Source organism: Aphelocoma coerulescens, chromosome 1 (genome assembly GCF_041296385.1).
Source record: "Aphelocoma coerulescens isolate FSJ_1873_10779 chromosome 1, UR_Acoe_1.0, whole genome shotgun sequence".
Classification (NCBI taxonomy): domain Eukaryota; kingdom Metazoa; phylum Chordata; class Aves; order Passeriformes; family Corvidae; genus Aphelocoma; species Aphelocoma coerulescens.
In genome coordinates, this window is record NC_091013.1 from 39675359 (window position 1) to 39700583 (window position 25225).

Here is a 25225-nt window from a genome sequence, read left to right on the forward strand (position 1 = left end):
TGGCCCCCTGACCCAACCAACTGTGCTGGTTTCTGCACAATCTGGGAAAATCGTGGCTTTCTGTTGTTACACTCTTGTGCCTTATATTTTCCTTCAGCTGCAGTGTTTGGTACAGATAGATTGTACAGTAGCCAAAGCTGCCAAAGGGATGGGAGCAGGCATTGTATTCCATGCAGTGAGCCAAGGTACCATCAAATGCAGCAAGGATACAATTAAGAACAATACTGTACTTTTGCTTCACTGCCAGTAGCCCTGTGATGGCCAGAGGAGATCCGGGGTAGGGAATCAGCCTAAACTTTAGCAGTAGTAGGCACTGCTGCATCTCATTTAGAAAAGCTTTTATGTTGCTGCAATAAGCAAAACAAGTAACTTGACAGTAGAATACTTGTGTCTCTTTACAATACTTGTCTGTTTAGGGCACCCTGCAGAGACTGAACTGTGCACCTTTGGGAAGGGGCAAGATGGCAGTAAGACTTGTAAAGAGATCTGCAGGGTGTCTGCCTCAGTTTCTCCAACTGCAAAAGCATTAATTTTCCCAGAAGGCAGGTACTATTCAAACACTCTCCTTACTCATCTTGATGAGTTTTGTAAACTAATTCCCTAAGCAGATCCCTGTGCTACATTCCCCCTTGGCCGTGTGATGTAGTTAATTAGCAGTGTCTCGATAACATAAGGATGCCTCTTCAGTCAGAAGTTTCAAACAGAATCAAACATTTCTGGTTGAACATGAGTCACCAGCCCTGTCACAGACTGTTTTGAGCCTTCACCTTCCAGGAAAGGGCCCAGGCACCTCTGGCCACAGGTTTATTTCTGGGAAGTAGCAGGACTCTGCACCTCCTAGGCAAGAAAATGAGAGGAGGCCTGGTCTGAGGGACAACACGTGCTCCTAGCAGTACCTTGCGGAAGCTAAAGAGATCTGAGAACAGTGCCAGCTCCTTCTGTAAAGACTTGCATCCAGTAACCAGTATCACGAAGATAAGGGTGGGGAAATTGAGTATGGAGTTTGAATAGAAAGAAGACAATTCCCTTACAACTTTAAATGAAAATACACGACAAATGTCTGCTCTAGCAAAATAAAGCCTCTAACCTGTAATTGAAATCTAATCTATACAAATCATTCAAAATATAGTAATATATAAGTATTTTAAACATATAATAAATAATTCTATAATAATTTATTATTAGTTAATAAATAATAATTCAATAAATATATATCCTAATTCAAAAAAAATCTGATCAGAATTTAAGCCATTGGTGGTACTTGTGCAGCACTTTTACAGAGTAAAGGAGAACTGCTCAGTTTGCTCAGTGGTTAATTTTTCATTCTTGCCAACCATTCTGTACAGCCTGGCTGGGGCCTCAAACCAGGGACATTGCTGTGAAGAAGACAAATCAGATTTGGGCTTTTGTTGTGTTTTCTTTTTTTTTAAAAAGAGGCTTTTCCTGTTTCAAAGCAGAAATGGTATTTTATTGATTTTTTTTGATCCTGAAAAATCAAAGCATTACAAAGGTTATGTACAAGTATTTCTGGAAGTAAAAATCTGGGATCTGTTGCCAAGATTTAACATCTGTGTTTGCTGTCTTAACCACTGATACAGTAAATATGCCTGTATAAAATCTTGTGCGTAGTACTGTCCATTTTCTGTGTTGAATTGTCTTAATGTTACTTTACAGATAAAAATAATAAAGGCTTATAGTTAATTCAACAGTGTGAAGGCAACCTTTCATTCCAGTTCCACCAGCAGATCTTCTTCTCCAACAGTGTCACCAGCTTTGCAGTGCACAGCTTTCACCTAGGGTACAGAAACAGCAGAATTTAAACCCTTCTTCAACAAGCTGGTGAAAAAAATGGCTTGGCTGACATGGCTTGTATGGCACAGAGCACTGCGTCTGCATGCACGGGTGATGGCCACAGGCCAGGGACACAGATCCACCTGTGGTGCAAGGGCCTCAAGAGGCTGAGTGCTCAACCTCCAGTGCCCAGAGCCCAGCTGGGTGCTGAGTAGCAGTGCTTGACAAACGGTGTCCAACCCACAGGGTATTCAGGCACCTACCCTTAGCTGGTTTGCTTGCAACAAGAGGTGCTTGAAGACCTGAATGTTGGGATAGAGATGCCACCTTTTAAAATTAAAAAGCACCTTTTTTTACCTGGTGGCACTGCTGGTTATTTGTTTTAAATCAGAGGACAGGCTGACTCTTCAATACTCATGTTGGGATGTTGCAATGAAATACTCCACCATTTCTTTCATTACAGTTCTTAAATATAGCTGAATTTTGGAACTGCAGCCATGAAGTGGGTTTCTCTCAATCTCCAGAGGGCTGGGATAAGGGATTCAAATCTGAATTGGGATCCTTTAACATAATTGAATTTGGCAAAGGGCTACCACTGTCAAATAAGTGCAACTACATCTGTAGATGAATTGCATACTCACATGCAGATTCCTGAGTTTTAAAACACAAACATCCTAGACCGGTCCCTCATTTCCTCTATAAAAGGCTGCAACATGTTTGAATTCCCTTTCAGCACATGAAGTAACAAAAAATATCTGAAGCTGTATAGTTTGCTTCCAGTATTAATTCAGAGCTCACACTGACATGCCCAAATCCTTGTCCAGCAGATTGCTCCTTTTAATCATCCAAACACTACCCTGGGATCCTGAAGGAAATGCACAGCATACCCCAAGTAGCAGGCTATGATGGACACACTATTGCCCACATCCACATTTGACAGTCCAAAGCCACATGAGCTGCAAGCAGATCTCTGGCTCTGTAGCACAGGCACGCTCACAGCACTGCTCCAGAAAAGAGGCTGAGCACAGGCAAAGACAGCGTGAGACGTACAAACAAGGGTTTCATTTCTAACTCAGTAGCTGGACAGAGTACCCAATTGCTGAGCCTCAATCTTCCAGGAAAAGCAGGGTGAAAAACATTCTACCCCTTGCTTTTCTTTTCCTACAAAGCCAAGGTTCAGCAAACATTGGAGCTAACCCGTGTTTCAAGCTCCCCAGTGATTTCTGCTTTGCAGCAAGGCCAGCTCCTTGTGCTGACCAAGGCGCAGCTGTCCTGTAGAAGACAGGAGGCTCACCAGTTCCTCTCCAGCTTTCTCTCATTTTTAAACCACCTGCAGCTGGAGTAAACTCAAAGTAGATAAAAACAAGCCACTTTTCTCACAATTACAAACAGGAAGATGGGGTTTGATACAGAAAAGGAATTCAAGTCAGGAATGAAAATGGGAACGTCTTCCAGCTGAACACAAATGAACTGAGTTTCAAAACACAGTTTCAAAGCATCAAAACATGGACTAACAGCCTGTGCCAAACATCCCATTCCTGTGGAGAGGCCAAGTTATTTTAGCACTCAGAGCCATGACTTTGCACTACAGAACAGGATGAATTCTGTTTAGCAGCTTCATTTCTGCACAGCCCAAAACTTTTGTGCTTATTCAAATTCTTAACATTCTAAAGGTCAAATAATGTGCTTGCTATTAAAATGGGCACACCAAGGGAACATTACAAGGCGCACACAAGGCCCTCTGAATGGCCTGTGCACCTTTCACATCCTACCTTGGAGGATTAATAAACCAAACACAGGTTTTATGTGGCATCTCTACTGAGTGAGTGGGAAATACTTATTACTGGGAGAAGTACAAGCAGGATTATAAGGAACAGGCCTATGGATTGCCGAACACCTTGGTGGGAAAGGGAAGGTTAAAGTGAAAAATAAATGGGGTGGGAGGGAGAGGGAATGGCATTTTAATTATAAATACTCACTAGTTAAAACCAATGAATGCAAAGAGCAGCAATAAGGGGCTAAACAAGCACTGATGAAAAACTAAATGCTTGGAAATATTAATCAAGTGAGAAAATAAATTCTACAGAAATTAATGCATGAAATAAAATAATAAAGTGGCAATGTTAGAGCAAGAGGAAAAGGAACATACTCATTCTCTCAGTATTTTTTCTCTTGAGACCCAATTTTGCACTGGATGCACTGGAAGAGGCAAGTCCTGGGACCCAGCCTTGGTGACAATTTGAGAGCTGTGCCAAATAAGCCTTTCTTGTAAACACACAAACAGTCCTTGGCATTGAGAGCCATCCTGAGATCTCAGCAAACCTTGCCAGTGGCAAACCCCATCCCTGCCCGCAGAGTCAAGCTCCCTGCTGCCTCCATGTGGGCTGAAGGGTCCTGCCCTGGGGTTTGTGCTTCAGAGAGAGCAGAGGGGCTTGACCCCAGGCAGAGGTGGGCTATGGCAGGTTAGGAAATATGCAGTAGAGAAGAATATATAATCCAGATCCAGACCATGCTCTCCCATTGGAAAGGATGGACCTGGGCCCCATGTCCAGGTGATGGTTTCAGGCTGTGAATTCTAATCTGGCACAGGGATGCTCTAAAGTCCCAACTTGAGGTCTGACAGTCCCCATACCAGCTGGGGTTTAGGGCATGAGGGCATGCCCTTGTCACAAAGCTTAACCAGTTCCCTGCCCAGAGTGCTGGTTTTGGCACATCCTACACTGCAGGAAAGTCCCAGCTCCAGAGCTGCAACGTTGATCCCTCAGAAGCAAGATAGCACAATGCACAGCCTTACAAAGCTTAACAAATGTGCAGATCTAGGCTTGGTATTTAACAGCCACAATAATAAAAAATTGCTGTTTTCTCCCTCCTGCAAAAGCACTTTCTATGCCTTGTTCTGGGTGGGTTCTTTTAATGTCAAATTATTTGCCATTAAATAATTAACGGGCAAAGAGATCTCTCCTCTTCAGTTGCTCTCTGGAAAGATGAAATTTGGAGAAATGGTCTGCAACACCTTTCAATCCAACTTGGCATTGTAACATCACAGAAAACAAATCATTTAAGAGAAAGAGAGTTATATGAATTTCCGAAGCCAGTAAAACTATTTCCTGCTGTGCTATCTAAGGCTCGGAACTACTTAACAGCATTCACAGCAGATGCAAATGTTACAAAATTAAAGACACCTCACTTTGAAAGACTTACAACAATCAGACTTAATTCCTTAACAACCAGAATCCTCCTTCTTTTCTTTTTAAATTCTATCCTGTTTGACAAGTTGCATATGGTTTTAAGTGACCTAAGGTAGCTTACCTTGCCTGTTTTAGCAGCAATCATACTGTTCTGCATTTTCATTGCTTCAATTACACAAATCTCTTGACCTTCCGAAACCTGGTGAAATTCAAGCAGTACAAAATGAGGACAGAGGATTTGAAATGTTCCAAGTGTAATGATTCTTATGGAAAATAAAAGGATTATTTCATTAAATGCTACAAAGACTTCCATGACACAAGTCAAGTCAGCCAGTTACAACAGTCACAACAGAAATGACAATCACAAAACTGGCAGCAAAATAGGGAAAAAAAATCACCTGCTTAAAACTATCACTCCAGGCCAATCTGAAAGGCTCCTCTCCCATCACATCCATTCAGCTCCAAATTCTACAGTTCACATTCCACAGTTCACACCACCACAGTTCAGTATCAATTAAATGCAGAGCAAAATTTAATTTGTGCATTTTTGGCTGGGGAACTTTTGCTTTGCTTCCCTGGCGCAGGGCCCACAGAAACTCATACTGATTCAGAAGCCAGAAGTTTCTTGGCAGGTGTCCAGGGGAGCTTGGGCTGGAAGGTCCAGCAATACCCAGTGGGCTAATGCTGAGGAGAATGTCACCCCTCTGCACATGGCAGCATTTGATGGCAGCTGATGACTTTGGACTGACAGAAAGGAGGACATTGGTGGGGAGCCACCAGCTCTCATCCATAGGGGAAGCGCCACAGAGACAAACCCATGACTTTCACCACAGCTCAGAACTCTTAAAAGGAAACACTGAGGTTTCCTCTTTCTGCTAGTCTGTGTCCTGCTAACAGGCATGTGCAAGCTCAAGGTCACCAGGAAGCCACTGGGCTGCTCTGCTGGGCTCCCTGTGCCTCCCAGTCAGATCCTCCCTCCAGTGTCTCGGACCACCTTGCACAGAGGAAAATGCCACTCAAGACTTGACAGTGGCTGGGGGGCTGCCTAAACATGAGGGGCAAACCAGGGCATTGGGAATTCACCCGGTGTAACCCAGTGATCAGCCGGTCATGCCACAAAGACGATGTATGCCAGAGAGGGAAGGGTGCCAGGCCCTAAATGCCAGGATTTAGGACCTCTACACTCCTGTGGGATGCCTGGTTCCAAGTGCCCACTGCAAGTCTTTTCATGGGCACTTTTGCAGATGGAGTCGGCTATTCCCTCATTATCCCAGCAAGTTTGGGATGCTTTCACTCTGATGTCAAGTTTCATTAAAGAGGATGATCTGAAACCTGCAGAAATCTGGTTTATGCACTATGTGCCAGTGCCAACAAAATGTTTGTTTATGTATACACATATATATACATAGATGTATTTCTCTAATTATATGTAAAATGAATAATACCTATTTAAGGACAAGTGTGTACCACTCTGGAGGAATATATTAACAGACAGATGTGAAGTCAGAGATCAAATGCGCATTGCATGAAGAGCTTTCCAAAAATTTAAGTAAGCTATTTTTTCACTAACTGACTGAAAAGCACCAATGTCTGCCTATGGATTCTGAGCAAAACAAAACAAAAAACATTACCTTAAAAGGTGCTTACACACCCTTTCTCCAACAGACTGGCAACAGCAGTATGACAGGTTTTAGAGGGTAAATATGGAAGGCATTTGCTATGGGAATATGGTGTACTAACTGGATACAGACAATAACCAAAACCCAGCACTTCACCTGCAGAAATTCCATCCTGAGCTTCAGGCAAGCATTTAAGTCATTAGCAGGTGTCCAATTCGGTGAATAGTATCAAAGACTTGTTCTTTGTCCCCAGTTATTTCCCCTCTATTCCCTTTGCCTGTCTTTTGTCTCCTTCCTTACACACCTGCTGCTCTGCCCTTAGCCTTGTCCCAGCAGCTCACTCTTCCCTTCCTTTCCTCTTCTCCTCCCCTTCTCCTTACCTCATTGCTTTTCTTCCATCTGCTCTGAACTTTCCATACGTTTCTGAGGTTAAGAGGAAGCAATGAATATCTACTTTGGATTCAAAAAGAAGGAAAAAAAAAAACAGGCAAGAAAGTTTATTGGAAAAGGGTTTTGTTTTAATAATGCTATTACTAAAATATGTGTTTCAGAAATAACTTTGCCACCCTCTGGTTAAGCTCAGCTATCAGAGAGCCAAGAACACAGGCCTCTAGAGGTTGCTGGAGATTGAGATGCTAAGGAGGATAGATCTGAATTCAGTGGCCTAATTACAACGCCACAAGAAACTCTTTCCTTGAGATATTACATGTAACTGTAAGATAGTTTCATCACGAGGATGGTGTGCAAATGAACCAGTTAGCAATTATCCAAACAGAGTTCTGGAAACACATCTACAGGAAAAGTACAGAATTGTCTCAGTAGATCTAAAGTATGGTGCTAAAATGCCAGGAAGTATTAGTGATTGTGGGATGGAAATATCCCTTAATCTGAATTTCTTCTCCATTTCCCCTCTTTCTCAAAAATAAAGTTTTTGTGTTTTATATTATACCTGCTGGGTTGATGACAAAGGGAGCAGTGTCTGGGAAGGAAATAAGCCCCTCAGCCCACAAAATTTATAGTTGAAGTATCCAGTTAACATCTAGTCTTACTAATTTGAAAGGAAGGAGGCACTTTCAGCAGATATCACGTGTGAAAATGCCATGTCAGTACTTCTGATGATGTGCAATTTGTTGAAAATTATCTTGGTGCAAGTGTCACTTGAGCACAGAAGTTTAATTACTGTTCTTATGTTAAACCTTTACAGCTCTACTCATTGTGTTGAAAAGCGACAAATCCTAAAATTAGGCACTTGTATCTCTCTTCCCTCTTTTTCAGTCTTTTGGGCATTGTCCAATTTCTTTCATTCTATAATTGCACATATCCTTTTGCCTGTTATTTAGCCTGCAAATGAAAACTGCAGAGATGTGTACAACTTCTTGCTGTCTAACTTATTTAAGGATTTATCTGGACCATTTTTAATGCTGCATTTTCATCGTGTAATTTCTTTCTTTCAGTGGATGGTAAACCAGTGAAAACCACCATCTTTACATTTCCATTTAGAGAGGTCTCAGTGATGACCCAAATCTGTCAAAACAGGCAACTAAAATCAAAGAACAAATCTCATTTATTTGAACCAAGTAAAGTAAAAGGGCTCCTTTTCTTAAAAGATATTAATCTCAGGTATCTTTTTCACAGAGCTGCACTACAGACAAATCAACCTTTACATTGTTTGGTATATCAAAATAAATGAGTGATTAACTGCTAGACCTGCAGTCTGTATTTTAGCAGTTTATTTCTGCACAGTGCAGTTCAAAGTAGCTGTTCAGTTTTGTTCTCCATAGAGTGAAAAGGAAAAAGAAACAGAAGAAAAAAAGAAAAAAAGAGAAGAAAAAGGATCATTGAAGAGAGGGGTACTTAACATCTCGATGCTGCTAACAATTGTAATGTGAATTTGGGAACAGCCAATGGTGCTGTCTGAATAACTCAGGGACTGCACGGTGGTTGTTCTCTTCGCTGGCCGAAAGGTTACACACAGGACAGGGAACTGTGTCCGGTCATTTCCAACCAAGCAACTCACACCACAGGGTGGAAGCAGAATCTGAGGAGCAGCAACGCCGACCCGCTCTCATTGCACCTACATGAGGGCCATAAAGACTATCCACGCTCAGAGATAGGGCTCTTTAAAGCTCAGAAGCACGAAAAGACAGCGCACACCCGAGGGCATTGCTAGCACGGGATCTTTGTGAATATGGTGCACTTTCTGCAGACTTTTGTGCGTCATCGGACAAAGACTTAATGATTGTGACAGGACGTCTCCCGTGTTAGGCTTACAAAATGGTCACAAGCCCCACAAGTCTTTCTGATAAACCCAATGGGCACTGATGTATTTCCCCGCTCTCTGTCTAATTGGTGTAAAGTTTGCAGATCTGAATCACCGATCTTTTATCCAGCTTGCTGCGTCCTCTCCTTTGACATGAGGTCAGGGTTCACATTCGCATCCGATTATCGAAGTGGCACTCATTAACCGGCAGCCTGCCTCGCACCAAAATGAGTTCGCTGGAAGGGGAACTCGGCCCATTTACTCAGCAGATTTCAGCATTTTAAGGAGGCCTGAATGTCACACAGTATTGCTACGTTTTGAGGAGTTTCAGACATCTCCAGCTGATGATTAATTGTGAGTGATGGGAAATAAAATCCAGTAAAGCCAGCTGCTTGCCATGGTCGGCAAAATTACTATAATGGATATAGGCTGCCAATTTTCCAGTTTTACTGGCAAGTCTTCCAAGTGTAATTAAGGGAAGTTATAAATGATATGGAAATCTATCAAGTCCCATTTATTTTCAGAGGACTCTTTCCCCTGAGACTTTTATCTTCAAGCTTATAGTTTGCTTTGTTGTGCTAATGATTTAAACCACTTCTTATTTCTGATTAAAGCCCCCAATATCCTTCACAAGAAGTTAGATCCACTTTATTCAGAAGGATTTAAAGAAACAGAAGCCTTTTTAAAGTTGTGTTTGTAAGCCGTGCTGAGCTCCCACTTCCTCTGTGGAGGCATAACAGAGCATCCTCCATCTTAGGCACCTCACTACCATCTGGATTTCCACGTCTGACAAATTCTGGGGACAGTGAGAGATTTGGTGGGGAAGAAGGGAGAGAAAAGAGTGAATAAAAATAAAATAAAATTTTAAAAATCCACCATCAGTGAAACCCCAACTTGCCTCCCAATCCTAAATCCTTCAAAAACAAAGATCATAGGTGCTGCTTAGACACCAGACATTTAGCACAGAGTGGTGTTGCTCACTAATGTTGTTTGATTTGGAATAAAAGCATGAAAATGATGTGCAAAGGCCTAAAATTGGAGATGTAAAGGATGACTGCACAGTATTCCATTTCTCAATTTCATCCTTCAGAGCCACAAAATGGGGGTGATACAGTTACTGGATGAGATTTACAGTAACAGCTGTGGTCTTCCCACACAAGGGAGGACCTTCTAATGGGCTAAGGTCTGTTTTGAACAGACGGGGAGTAGCAAAACAAGGTTCCCTATTAAGGGTGTGCAGTAATATTCCTGATAAAGAAAATGAGTAGTGGTAGTCAGATTGCTTTAAAAGACCTAAATCTCCTTTTGCTGTTAAAAAAAAAAAAAAAATAGAGCTATTTTAGAAAGTGCTAACTGCTAAATAAACGAAAGACATGTAAATGTGAGGGTTTGTTTTTTCCTTAATCTCCTCCCTACAAACTGTAAAGAATGCATAGGAACCAGTGCCAGGGGCATATGGCTTTCTCCTGTGCTGAACATTCATACAAAAGACAGGTTCATCAGTCATTGGACTATCTGGATAAAAAATTAGCTCCTGATGGATGGTATTTAGAGCTTACCTGCTGCTAGTACATTACCAGAGAAGCACAGGTTTTGAAACCCACATGACATTAGAAACTGCAGACCATGAAATACCCCACGTGCAGGCACGCTCATAATGTACACCAGGTTATACAAAGTAAGAAATAAGCTATTTAAACCCTCTGCCTAAAATTGGGCCCGCTGCAAGGAACCCTGGGTCAGCCCTACACAGGCCAATTAATGCACAGCATCTGCTGTATAGAAGCTGTGCATGAAGCACTTCCGAATGATTTCAGCAATTAAAAGAAAACTGTTTCCTGCCTGTTTTGACAGCAACTGTTTCAATGCAAGAGTGAGCACCAAATCATTGTGTGCAGCTGAAAAAATTAAGTCTCTTTTTTTTATCTTGTGAAAAGGAGGTGGGAGGGATGAAGATTTCTTACGGAATCGGATCGCTCTTTTGTTGTCCGACATTCTGTGTTTTTCTGCCAAATTAGACAGAAGGCTCCAAGGGTTTACGGGGCCCTCTACAGTATCACCTTCTGGTGCACTGTGGCTCCCTAAAAAGACGGATCAATATCAACCCTGCTGATTTGCCTACAAAAGTGAAAATCCCTCAATTACATTTTAAGACCATTATATTTAGAACACAGGTGCTCTGATGCGTAACATTTTTAAGGCTCTTAGAGCTGAAGTGGAAAAAACCAATGACAGCCCTAAGCAAACATAAGCTTAGATTTGGTTAAAAGTGAAGTGAGAGTTGTATTTTATTGGTATCTCTATGCTGCAGCTTAAGTCCTTGTCGAGCCTTGTAAGTAAAAAGGGACGATGCAAGATAGTGCCATATGAAAGAGAGTTGTTATCCTCTCTTGTAGCCCTCTGCAAAATAACTGCAAACATGCAACTTGTTTATGCTCATGCAAAACCACTGAACAGTGAATTAAGTATGCATTCACTGCATACTTAATAGATACTGGGAAGATACTGGGAATTTCATTTGTTTGTTTAAACTTAGTCTGTGCTAGTATCATTCCCTTCCCAGATTTTTTTCTCTCTGACTTGTTGGCAGTCTGGCAGCCAGCATCCAACAAGAAAACAAATCAAGAGGAATTGGATGAGCAACAATTGCAATTCCTTGGCATTGTCCATTACCATGTAAAATAATTAGTACAACTTTTTCCTACTTTCCAAATTAATTTTGAAACCAGAGCTACAGAACTGCAAATATAATCAGCAGCAATTAATAGTACTTGACAAATCACTACTAAACTTTTTTTGCCACACTCCTTTAACGAATGAATCTGAACACAGGACATCCCACATCTTATGACCTCTGACTAAAGGTCACTGATGTCCCCCTGACAGCAATCAGCACTGGTCATTGCACTCCCACTTATCCAAAACACCCTGCCCCAACTGCCTCTGCCATCCCAGGGTGCTGGGGAAGTGATACGCAGGCAGAGCACTTCTGGGGCTATTCTTTGGCTAACTCAGCCCAACCTGTAGCAGCCAACTTTTTTAGTAACACCTAAAAAGTTGTTTATTACTTGAAAAGGCAAAGCACACCAAAATAATAATTAAAAAATTGTATTAATTCATCTCAAGGGATTGGTAGCATTTTCTCCCCTAGGAGGAAACTCTAATAATATTAACTATTTCTAATTGATCATCAAAATAGGATTTCCTTCTTAACTACACCGTACTCGAACACAAATCTCAGACTGTGCAATTGCATAAAATATACAGTAAAAATTTTTTTCAAGTCAAATATAAAAAAAAAAATAAATACATTATGAACTATTATTATAATTAATTTTTTTTCAATGTAGCCACAATTAGTACTTGTGGCCCCATGTAATAAGAATGGTGAAATATTTGAATACTTTTACTCTTGAAATTATACAACTGTGAAAAAGTTTTCATTTCCTGTTTACTGACAGGGGTTTTCTCCCCCAAAAGATATGCCCCAAGAAAACTGTCAAATACATAGAATCATAAAAACTATGTGAGGTTTGTGACCGTATTTTGTCAAGTTTGCAAATTCCCTTCAACTGACAAGTGGAGTTTTTATTTGCTCTGAAGAACAGGAGCAAGGAAAGGAGGGAAAGGGAAAGAAAGAGGAAAGACAACTATAAGAGAAAAAGGTTCACACACAAGAGAAAAGTACTATTCGAACTAGATAACATCTTACTAAATTATTGATACCATATTCATCCAAATAGAATGTGAAACTTAAGCAAATACATTTTTACAGTTTTAACCTGGATGTTGTTTCTCTGCTATAAATTCCAATTAGTATAAGATTTAAAAAGAGAATTTTTTTTTTTAAGATTTTGAGGTCTGAATGGCAAATACAACTTTAAACAACACATAACTGCCTGATGGCAACAAGTAAATTTAGAACTTCACCTTTTCTTTCACAAGAATGAATGAAGTAGTGACAAACAGAATTTAGAAAGCTGTTTTGTTTTGGTCTTTAGTAGTGAGCATTTCAGAAGCAGAGGTCAAGCAAAACATCTTTTCCCATAGCAAAAACTTCCCAAGGCTTGTGAGATGGAAAATCGTGAATAAAAATTTTTTTTAAAAACTATCCTTCTAAAGAATAACAAGAGAAATTGAAATAAAATGCACGCAACTGAACTGAAAGAGGAATGCAGTTTAAAACTTTTTCTTCAATTACTTTTAAAAGGTGGTAACACAGTAATGTCTTTTACAAGTTATACAACTGAAAAGGCAGCCTTCAAGTTACCCAGTTTTGAAATTACTGAGACAATTAGCAACTACATTTAACAGCTGACATTTTGGTAGGAAAAAATTTGGTGCAGCATTAATCCCCACGGCTACACTAGCATCAATCTGAAATCATAACGAATTTTCATATGAGAAAAGTACATTTAAAAAATTGCTTGAATGGTGATAACTTCCAAAACCTGGAGTACTCAATCTACTGGAAAGAGAGGAAATTTAGAAACTTCGGTGAAAGTAAGTAATAGTCTTCTTCTTTTAGCTGTAGTCCTACAAAGGCTCAGTAACACTGGGGTGCTTACCCAGAGGTGCTTTCCTTTTACATATTTTTGGGGGCGGGGGGGGAATCATTAAAGTGATTTAGGTTGCCAGGTATTAGGCATTAGCTTATTGACCAATGCTTGGCTTAGTAATGACACCCATCCTGGCTAATGTTAGTAAAAAAGAAAAACGACCAACAGAAACATACAGCTAGAAGAAAAACACCTTTGCATTCCTGACAGGCAGAAAACTGAAAAAGCAAAAACTATTTTCATAGGTGAAAATATAGCAAAGACTGCAGGACAATCAGGACAGCTAAGATCTTTCTTTGTTGCTGTCAATGGTTCAGGTTACCAAAGCTGGAATCAGTAGTGGGAACACTTCGGGTGTGTTTGCTTTAGGAACAACAACATTGCTTTACCTGTGCAACCATTAGGATCTAGATCTATCCCCGCTCCTGCACTTTCAGTGCACAGAATCCTACATGCACACAAACCAAGCCAAACAACTCAACACAAAGAAGAAATGTTTTCAAGTGCCCGCCCGTGTCCTGCCCTCTGAGTAAATAAAGGAATTTGTGCAGCTTTAGTAGTTTTTATGGTGCTGTCTTTGTGGTAGCTGTGGGTAAGATTAGAACCATGTGCAGTGCCATCTCCACACTCTGGCATAAAAATCCTGCTGTGTGCTAGCAGGGCTGGATTGTGCTGCCAGCAGGGTCAGCAGAAACAGAGCAAGTTCCTTGCCTGGACTCTTGAAGTCCAGTGGTTTCTCTGGCCCATGGCACCAGGAGGAACCAAAAAGTAATTCTCCCAAAACCAAATTTCATCCTAATGCACACGATCATTAACAACCTACTTAGAAGACAAATACACAAACACCTTCATTCTCCAATAAGGGATATATTTCCTATATTAATGGGACTGTGTTACCATGAGGAATGTAATCTAAATTTAAATCTTCTTTCCCTAAATAATATTAACCTTCTTTCTAGTCAGTCAGATTTCTGTTTCATTGTTTATGTTGCTTTCTGCTTCTGAGTGCCTTCATTGTGCTTCCAGGAATAACTGACAACTAATTACAGTCTTCTGATCACATGAAGGAAAATAAAGAAAGTAGAAAGTAACTAAAAACCTAAAGAAATTGGCAGCATCACAAGTTCTGCTTCTATCTAAATGACAAACAGCACTTCCCCACTGTGTTACTAAAATCTACAGATCATCTTACAGACAAAAAAAAATAAATTCCTTGCATATGCAATATCTTTTGGCAAAAAATGAATTGAAAACTGCTTATCAGACCAGCTGGATAGAGGATGCTCACGCAATCTTCTATCAGGCTTCATCAGACCAAAGTATTTCTCAGCAACAGCAGACGAAAGAGAACACTATGCTTCAAGTAAAAACAATGACACATTGAGTGGGGAAAACTAACCCAGAGATCAGCACTGCTTTCTCATTTGGCTACAGAAACATGGAGGGGGACTAACAAACGCCATATGCTTTACCTGACCAGGCACGATGCCCTGGAGCTGAACCGTAGGCAATAAACACGAGTTTGCCAGTGCGGCCAGTCAGACAAAGATGAGATGACCCTCTCTAGGTGCTTCTTCACCACTTGTAAAGTTACACCTGAAGGAGGGGGATGACAGCTCAGCTCCCCGTGCTACTGACCACTCTGAGAATGCCTCTGTGAGCACAGAGACTGTGCTGCACTAACACCGTAGTGCGCAGCTCACAGCTTAGGGCAAACAGTCTCAGAGCAGCTATAACCAGACACCTTTATTGCTAGCAGCAGCAATACCTGAAGGGAAAGATGGACAACTACCTAACGTTCTCCCATTTTTCAGCTGTGCTGTTTTCACACACTGTGCAAATTTGAGCTGCCAAACCCAGTGGCAAGCACACAGAATAGGAGCTACTTAAATTCCCATTTCTCCAGCGCACTAAAGACTTTTCCCAAGCAGTGCAACAAAAAGAGCTGTATTTATCAAGGAGCTACAGCTCCCTGCCCATCATGCCTTCAGCAGCTGTAGTGGGTGAGCTGGTTTCTGACAGACAGCCAGAATGCGTAATCTGAATCCCACTATCCCACTGCTCATTCAGTGCCGATAGCTGATGTTACCCTCATTCCCTTGCTGGCTTGCTTTTTTTTAACGTTTTGACACTAGTCCTGAAAAGGAAGGATTTAAGTTAAACCCTTTTCAACAACGCAAATGTGTTTTTTGCAATTAAAGCCACACAATTAGCAATGACAAGCTCAGGTCAGCAGAACATAGATTATGCCGTTGAAATGCTCTGCCTCAACACAGTGCCTCCAGCAAAAAGCTGCAGGAGAGGAGAAGAGAAAAAAAAATCTCACACACATTATTTAAGAACTTGTGCTCTGATGCACAGCACCACTTGTGGATTTGTGAAGGGAGGTTCATTTATTTATTTACTTAAAATCCCTTAGGCTCTGGCCTCCTTCTCCACTGACTGTATTCCTTCAAGACAACAAGAACTATTCTTCAGGGCAAGAAGGCTGGTAAGATTTAACTTCTCAAAAATAAATATTAAACAAAATTTTTAAGTCTTAAAATCCTTGACTTAAAAATGTTTCCCTTAATTCTTCACAAAAAGAAAAGTATTTGCTTATGATCTCCCTCATTCAGCCACTTGTATTGCCTAGACAGAGAAAGCAGATTCCTCTGTCCATGTCATGACATAAAGAAAAATTTTAATTGAATACTGTTCTTTTGTTTTAAAGTATCTAAACTGTGTGTGTGCATGTATAGATCACAAACCAAAAAGCTGAGTGTAGAAGCTAAAAGAATTTCTAATTTCTTATCAGCTTAACTTAGATCTGTTTCTTCTGAAATGTCTTTATTTCATTATTACAAACATTGGCACCTACAGATCTTTTTATATTAACATGATGACTTCGTTCTCACTGTACACGGACAGAAATGACCATATATTTTAAAACCAAAGGTGGTATCAAAGCAAAATGTAAGCAAATATACCACTTTACCAGCACGATCAATGACTGCCACCTAAAAAGTGCAACGCCGCTTTTGGATTTCAGATCTTGATCCCATTTCTGAATCATCTTTCAAGAAAACCTAGGTTTCGTTGCCATAAATTATGAACCCTGTGACTAAAGTTTCTGTTTGTATCTAAGTGCCACATACATGTTTATGGCATCATTTAACTGACAACAGTACTTTAAAATTAATATGCATGATCTGATTCAAATATTCCTGTGTCTGCAATCACTCCCTTGTTTTCAATGGTTATGAGAGATAAGGGCCTCGACCTTAGGAATAACATATGATACAATGTGGTAGAATTTAATATAAAGCTGAGTTCAAGTCAGTGTTTATACACAACTTTAAAACAAAAATTTGTTTCCAACTCAAGGTGAGGTAAGGAGCACTGTAAATCCCCTGGACAGCAACAGCATAATCCCTTGCCCTTCTGTATGGCAAGTTTATTCCTTCTGCTAGACAAGAAGACTACCACATGAGACTGGAAATTACCAGCATAGAATTCCCAACTCATGTGTCTTGCAAAAGGATAACAAAAGGCTTCTTAAAACAAAAAAAAAAGAAAAGAAAAAGGGGTAAAGTTAAATATCTGTCCCGTGTCCCTTTTTTTTCTAGTAATATTTTCATTACTTCAGGGCAGAAAATCAACAGTCTCCTCCTGCTAGCACTAACAGCTTTTATATATGTGTGTGTGTGTATATATATACATACACACGCAAACACACACACATTTATGTGAATTTACACACAATTTCCTCCCTTGTACCTGTCTTGCCCTTCAAGGTATTTGGGATACAAAACCAAGATATCTCTTTGAGTTTCTGCTGTGGACTTGTACCAGGCTGAAAATTTTCCTTTTAAAGCCAGTTTAATTTGAATTGTTTTTCCTTATTAGTTTTTACAATTCAAACTAAAAAGAGCACACATCCTTCTGCACACTTTATTTTACAGGTAATTTAAAGAAACAAAACCAAAACAACAAAAAACCCCCCACACCAAACTGTGTGACCTGTAGTTTCAGTTGCACCAAGGAGAAATTGCTGTGGGATATATATGAAAATGCAGATATACAGATCGTATTTCTTACCATGTCCCCAGGCTTGACAGAAACTGCCACCACTGTTCCAGGCATGGGAGATCTCAAAATGCTGGAGGTGTCCTCTGCTGCTTTCTCTGGCATGTACTTGCTGAGCTCCGCAGCCACCTTTGTCAGTATTTGCAATTTGTACTAAAGAATAGGAAGAGGAATGTTTTAGAAAACTGTACCTTGGTGAATTCCAGTCAATAACCTGCATTATTTTATGGCATGTTTTTATGTAATACATCTGTTAGCTGTTCTTCACAGGAGTGTCTAAAAACACTGTCTGAAATCTTTATTCAGAGTTTCATTTTTAGGATGTAGATAGAAAAATATGCAACCCCGGTCTGCACCAAAGTGCACATAAAACAAAAGAATCAAGTACAGTAAAGAGATGTCAGATTCATTTTAAAATTGGGGGTAGAGAGGGGAGATGCAAATTTAAAAACAAAAATGCCCTTATGCTTGCTGCACATTATCTTTGGTGGATAAGGAATATTGAGGGATTCTTTTCTAGTGCAGTGATGAATTGGAAATTGACCTTTTGGGAAAGTCTGCCAGACTTTCAATAACATGACTGATCTTACATTTACCTTTTAAACATTTCTTTTTTACCATGCATTTAATGTTTGAAGTTAGCAATTTGCTTGGATTTTGCAATTAAAACCTAATAGCCGACTTCAATTCTGATTTTTCATGCATAAGCAGAACAATCAAACGTTGTTGTATTGAATATGCTTTATCTGCAACAAAACCCATTCAGCAGCCAATATCTATCTTGAGAAAATAATGTTTTCTCTAGTATATTTTATAGCAATTAAAACTGGAAGGGAATTTGATGACCCTCAGGTGAGAGCATCCCTTTAAAAAAAACCTTTCTGAAGGCATATAAACGTTGCCTAAAATTATTTCGGCCCCAGGCTTTTAGTTTTTAAAAACTTGCCATCAGCTGGCGAGCTCCCTGCCCTCGGACAAACGGACGGACGGACAGACGGCACCGGAGCAGCCGGGAGGGAGCGCCCGGAGCCAGTAGATGGCAGCAGGTCTCTGTGTGACACTCCCGCCTCGCCGGGGCACACCGAGCGACGGCCAGCGCCGCACTTCATCAATAATTCAAACAAAGGTTTTAATAATAAGCATTCGACGGACGGCATTTACAATTCAAATGCGTATTTTGCTGATGTAAAGTTCAACACCTTGCTTGGAACAGTATGTTTTCCTCCAAAACAATTAGCTATTGTTTTATTAACAATAAAATGTCTTTACTTTTCATTTTTACATGGACAGAAAAAATCCGATATCCTTATGGTGAAGGTAAAGGGGGACTCTACCTTCTGCTGCAGTAGGAAGCAGAACAAGGTATTTAGAAATACACGCAAAAGGTGATTAACTCTGCAGTGACATCTTTAAAATGCAGCTTTCAAAGCCGAATTAAAACCACGTAACAGAGGATTATCATCCTCCATAAGTGGTGTGTGGACACAACATTTTGTGAGATGAACAGCGCAGCCATTCACTCAGAAATACTTGCTTCTAACCAGAAATAGAGGCAAATAGTTACATGAACCGATCCTGCCACCATACCCCACTAAGTGCAATAAAACGCCACAGCAATATTCCCTGAAGCTGCAAGGGGCACCCAAAGATCGGAGGACCCATTCCCAGCCATGTGCCTCGGTTACAATTGACGGGGCACGGGGAAACCAGCACCATTTTGTATGCAGAAAGCAGCTTTAACTCCAAGCCTCCCGCAGGCATCATCATGGCAATTAAGACTGTGGCACTCACAATTTCCACCCAAAAGACCCAGCTAGTTCTCTCCCTGCTCAAGCAACTGCGTTCAGTGTGCCGTGCTCGTCGCAGTTCTTTTTCCAGGAGCGAGGTGCACGTGTGCGAGCAGACGCGTGCACGGACACGCGCTCCCGTGTGTAGGGAGAGGGCAGGCGATGCCTGTAGGAGAATTGGCGACATAAGTTGCAAATTGAATTGCAGCAGTGTGACAAGTCAAATAATAACATCTTATGCGTGTTTCTTTACTCTTGAGTGTCTGTTTTGCAATCAAGACATACAAGTGTCTGCCAGTTTCTGAAGGATATGATCCTTAAGTGAAATTACTGTGCAAATAAAAGCTTTTTACTCCTATTAAAATTCATCTGAGTCATAAGTGGCAAGGAAAAAAAGCTTGCAGAGTGTATTCTGCTGTCAATCTAATAAACATTCTGTGTAGAGGGACTATTTATCAAAGATAAATTGTACTTAAAAGTCCTTCATTAAATCTATGGGGGGGAATATAATTACACCAAATTGCACAGTTTCAGTATCCATGGTTGGTGTCTTCTTTGTACTGAGAGTTTGAAAATAAATTTTTAAAAAAGAAAGAAGAAAAAGGAAGAACACAGAAATAAGTTATATTTGTGGACTGTATTGTTGCCTCTTGCAAGAGACTATTTTGATATGATTTCAAAGGATTAGGTTTAGATGCCATTTAGTTTTTTAAGCCACATTAACACTGCTGAGCTGCCCAATTTCAAAATTTAAACTTGAAGAGAAAGCCAGACCTTCTGCATTCATCTAGGTTACAGTATTTCACAGGGGTTGAAATACAGAATTCCCTATGCACTTCACAACATTCAGCAGTGGGGGAAAAACACATTCCTCAGTATGCTGCACTTTAAAGCTCAGTTCTCCACACCAAGCTAAAATATCCCTACCAAACATTGTTTTTACTATCTTTATAATTTTCATATCTTTTAGATTCCTTTCTCTGCAGGACTCCTGCTTTGCTTGGAGTGAGATGTAAGAGTCAGTACTCTCAAAGCTTTAGAACGCAGGTCTTTGTTATTGATGAGCTGTTCCTTTTCCTTTTGTATTTGTTTATTGTTCTTTAGTCTGTTTGGGGGATAAGCAAGTTACTGTAATCAAAAAGTAAAAAATAACAACAGTAAACTTCTGGGGAAAGGCCTTTTTTGGCACAGTTGGTTCACAAATGACCTTTCAGAATATAAAAAGACAAAGCCGCAAAGAAAGGTTCCTTCTCTAAAATTACCTTTGATGTATTTCTGCTGCTGGCTGGACCCACTAAATACCTGCATAAATATCCCTTTCTGATGCTGCTATTTATCCCTGGAGGTGAGCTGTGCAGTGGGGTGCAGGGTGCCGCTCACCTAACCCGGGTGCCGCCTGCAGCTCGGTGAGAGGCACAGGACTCTCTGGAAGACCACGTCAAACAACGCCTGCCTGCCAGTGCTGCCACAACAAAGACAATTAAGAAAATACCACATTTTTTCATTACATGACAAACACTGCTGCTATGCCTTTGATTTAGCGAGAACAATGCTGAACATAGGAAGCAGAAGTTTTGATATGCTACTAACCAAATGCGGATGAGGTTCTGATTTTCTTCCTTTATCCTCAGGAGGAGGAGGAGATGGGAGAAAGAAGGGGGCGTAAACTGGGGAAGGCTGTTAAGTTTGGGTTATAAATAGAGACCAGGAGGTTTCCACTGGCCTAAACCAGAAGAAACATTTGTTGGAGTCATAAATAGATTGCAGGTGGACTCTGAGAGCAGGGAAATCTGCTAGCCATCAGATCTGTGCTGATGAGTAGTTGTCACCAGCCACTGCTCCACTCCACAGGGTTTCAAAGCCTAATTCTGCCAGCCAAAGTAAAGTAAGTAAAGCAGTACCAAAAGGAGCCATACAGCTTTTGATGGCATAGAAAACAGGTGCTTCTTTTCCACCAGACCACTGGAGTCTACAGTCAGTTGACAAAAATTATAGTAGGGAGAAGTGATGCTACTTAATAGTTTTCTAAGGGTAACAGCTGTCCTACCTCTCCCACTAAATGAATTGGATGTTTATGTAATGCAAAACAACCTCTTAGAACCAAATCTCCATGACAAAAATAAGAACACAAGAAGGTGCAATAATTGCAATACAGGGTGGGGGTGGGGAAGAAAGCAAATACAGTGAAAATTGTATCTTGGGTTTTGTGGATTTTTTTTTTGTCAATACATACCCTACTGATCCCCCAAGTCAGTAGACAAGTAGACTGGCTGCTACAAAAAAGGTGGCATGGGCATATCTGGCCCCATCTGCACTTAAAAACAAGTTCTGTAGTTTGCACAGATATGGCTCCCTTACCATATATATCAGAATACTGCTAATCTTCACTAAAATGCTCAAAATTGCACTCTGTTACATCTCACACTAGTTTATTAAATATGATCTTCCCTGTTCGCTTGAGACTCATGCCCCCAGAAGCTGTAAATGTTCAAACTCCATTGGAGATTTTATAGAGCAATCACTACCCATATGTTACTTACGTTAGTGTTTGGACTGATGACCAGATGTGGATTTTCAGTATGCTTTACCCAAATGTTCAACCATGTTTTTCAAATGTCTGTCATTCCTGTGGTCAGAAGGGTGAAAATCTTACGTAGCTCAGATTTCAGTAGAGAAATTGTCTGCTGTGTGTCTTCATTATTTTCACTAGCCTCACAGTCTCAGGTTTGGAACCAGCGAAATGTATTAACTGTGGTCACATAATTTCCCTTTAGCATTCCTAATCTGCATCCTGCCTCAAGTCCCTTCACTGCTGTCACCTGTGGTTTGATGTCATCGATTAACACGGAGTATTCTGTATTCAGTGAAAGCAATGCCAAGCAATGTTCCAGTTCCGAACACAATGAGCATGCTGCCTTTTTTATTAACCATTATACGTGTCAACAACATGACCATACCCTTGCTTAGATTTCCACCACAGCATCTAAGCAGGAAAATGATGTATTTATTCCATATTACTCAACGACGTCAGGCACCACATTCTTTCAGAGTCAAGGATTCCTTACTGAACAAGGAGAGAAATTACATTTTGCAAAGCACAGAGGCTTTATCCCCCGAGCTCTGAGTTCTAGAGCTGATTTGCTTCCACAGGGTGGTGGTGAGGATTGGCATTAACACTTGCCCAAAATAACAGCACTTTTAGTCTGATGGAGGAGCAAACACTCAAACTGCTACAGAGACAGCTGACGAAAAAAATAACAAAATATCAAAACAGTCACAAAAATCATGAGCCTTTAGTAGCAGCAAAAGGGAAGGGAAAACGAGAGGAGCCTCACCACCACGTAGTACACACTCCAGCAACAGAAACTTAATTAGACTTGTAATTCAGCCACATTTCCCACTTTCCACTCCTTGTGTGATACATAATTAACACTCTAGAGAAACCTACCAAGGGTTAAAGCCATGCAAAAAATAGCTTCCCTGCGCTTCCTACGGAGGCTGAGCGGGCAGAGCCGACAGCGGACAGACGGGAAGCCGGCGATGTCCTCCCGGCCGGAGCGCGCCGGCGGCCGGGCGGCGCGGGGAGCCGGGAGCGGCCGCAGCTGCCGCCGCCGGAGCAGCGCCTCAGCACAATGCTTTGACAACTCCATCAGCGCAGTCTCAAGGTAGCTGTCAATCAGGATGCATCATTTAATACAACAGCACACTAAGGATTTTCTCCTACAACCCACATGACAGCGTATCTACAGCTCTATTTATATCAGCGCCCAGTTGTGTTTACAATGCTGTTGTAATTAGAAAAGATGCAACAGGCAGCAATATTATTCAGATTCCCATTTTGCCAAGCTGCCGTGTAAAGTGCGATCTTGCTTCACAGAGTCATGCTAAATGACAAAAGCGCTATTTTCTTCAGTCTCTGTGCTCAGACAGCACTTCATTTGCAGCTATCTATAATTAGATTAATGGTGTAGTGCCGTACAAAGCAGGCCCACTTCACATCAGATAGCATATGAATTAGGACAAACACTTATTTCAATTCCAGGCAGAGAAAGCAGTGACTGGGGTATTTAGCATACCCTTTATGGTGGAATGAGATGTTAATTGTGTACCATTACCTCTAAACTGCTTGCTTGTTGTATAAATCACTGTGCTAATTGATGCAGAGATAGAAACGTAGCCACAGGCAAGAAAGCAACGGAATGAGAGCTGAAGATGGTGGATAAAGGATTATCGGGTAAAACCATATGGAGATGAGATTCCTTTGAAACCTGCCCACAAGCAGTACTACTGTGAACTACAGGGGGGAAAAGTGCTGCACTGATGCTTAAGAAAAAAATATATATAGTTTACATCATCGTTTCAGAACAGAATCTTAGAAGCGAATCCAAGCCAAGCAGAAAACTGAAGAATAAATGTGTGTAATGAACCTCAACACGTGCTTCCAAAAGACAAGTAGCAGGCTGAGCATGGCCTGGGAACAGTCACCGGATTTGGGGAGCCTGAGTTAATAAGTAACACTTGCAAACTATGCAAAGCAGATGTTCCCCAGACGCAACCGAGGACTAGAAATGCAGGCTCTGCAAACTGAAGATGTCTGTGCAAAAATAAAATAAATTTAAAAAAAATAAATAGAAAAACCAACCAAAACATTCAAGTGGCTACTAATAAGCTAAATGTCCTAATAACGAGGAAGTAGGGAAGCAGCTTTACACACCTGTAGCAACAATTATTCATATTCTGGCCCATGATATGCAGGCAAGAAAACTCGTATAAATCCCTCTTCGTATACAGCACAAACAAGAGGAGAATCTCTCAGAAGTAACAAGTAGCTGTGTCAGCACCAGGACTATCAAGGCCTGCTTGTTCTCAGATGGGGTTTGTAGTTGTTTGTCATGTAAAACACCATCACAGCCTTGGGGGTATTCCCAGCTGCACTCCCCAGTGTGCACCCTCTCACCTTAAAAAACCTCAGTTTAACCAAACCCTCTGACCACACTCCCTACCACACAGAGTTGCAGCTTCCTCCTCCAACTGGACACATTTTATTCCAGAACAGGTTGGACCATAACGCTTTTAGGATTCTTCCTTCTCTGATATGCTTGGCTGAAGTCGATCAGCTGAGTCAAAGGTACTGCAAAGCCAGGGAACAAACACACACATGGAGCCTTCGGCATGCCTGCCCCAGCCTTAAGTTTCCTAAAAATAGCGTTGAAAAAAGAAGATGAACTACAATACCATCTTGAACACCTCATTTAAGGACAAGCCAGCTTGGTGATGTGCTCACCTGTGAGCCATGCTTATTCCCCTACAGACACCGCAAATCTGTTGCGCATCATTTTTATTCTGCAAAAAAGTGGCTCTAGTATACCTGCTGGAGTCAATACTACTGCACTCTAAACCTAAATCCTCTCTTTCCCCTCTGCCCTCCAAACTATCGGATAAACTTTTTCTTTAAGTTTCTTGTTCAGAAAACTTGGTTGAACTTGTACACAGCTAAGACTTAACTTCATGCTTTGATCACTAAAAAAATGCTAGCAACTAAAATACTACACAAATGTCCTGTTCTAAGAAATTTATTTCCTTCTCTTTCAACATGATACTTGAGAGCAAGTGCTGACTTTCAGCCACAAGCTCTAAGATCTCAGTACAGTGAAATAAACTTCCAAAAAGTACAAGGTACCTTCCCCTTGAGTGTTCAATCCCCACTACTCCAGTGTTTGATATTGCCTTAGCTTAAAAGAGCAAAGAGAATGCGTTATGTCTGCTAGACACCTCACACTCCTAAGGTTCATTAAAAAGAGTGAGATGCTAGGTTTTCCAACCTTGTTTTTAATTTTCTTTTGGAACTACTTGTTTTTCATACTCATGGCACCTAATTATTACTTGGGGTGGGAGGGGTTAAACTGTTGCAGCAGTCTATTGATCTCAGTTCCCCAAGAAATACACGTAACAA

General features: G+C 40.9%; 1 protein-coding gene across 2 annotated transcripts in view; it reads right to left on the minus strand.

Moving 5' to 3' along the window:
• Positions 1-1446: 1446 nt before the first annotated feature.
• Positions 1447-25225, minus strand: part of PCCA (propionyl-CoA carboxylase subunit alpha) — a 271576-nt gene continuing 247797 nt past the window's right edge. For both annotated transcript variants that reach the window (XM_069007866.1, XM_069007874.1), the window contains exons 22-24: positions 17498-17638; positions 5101-5178; positions 1447-1793 (exon numbers count right to left, since the gene is read on the minus strand). In XM_069007866.1, the coding sequence (XP_068863967.1) occupies positions 1725-1793; positions 5101-5178; positions 17498-17638 (288 nt within the window). In that variant the 3' untranslated portion in view covers positions 1447-1724. The remainder of the gene's footprint in view (positions 1794-5100; positions 5179-17497; positions 17639-25225) is intronic.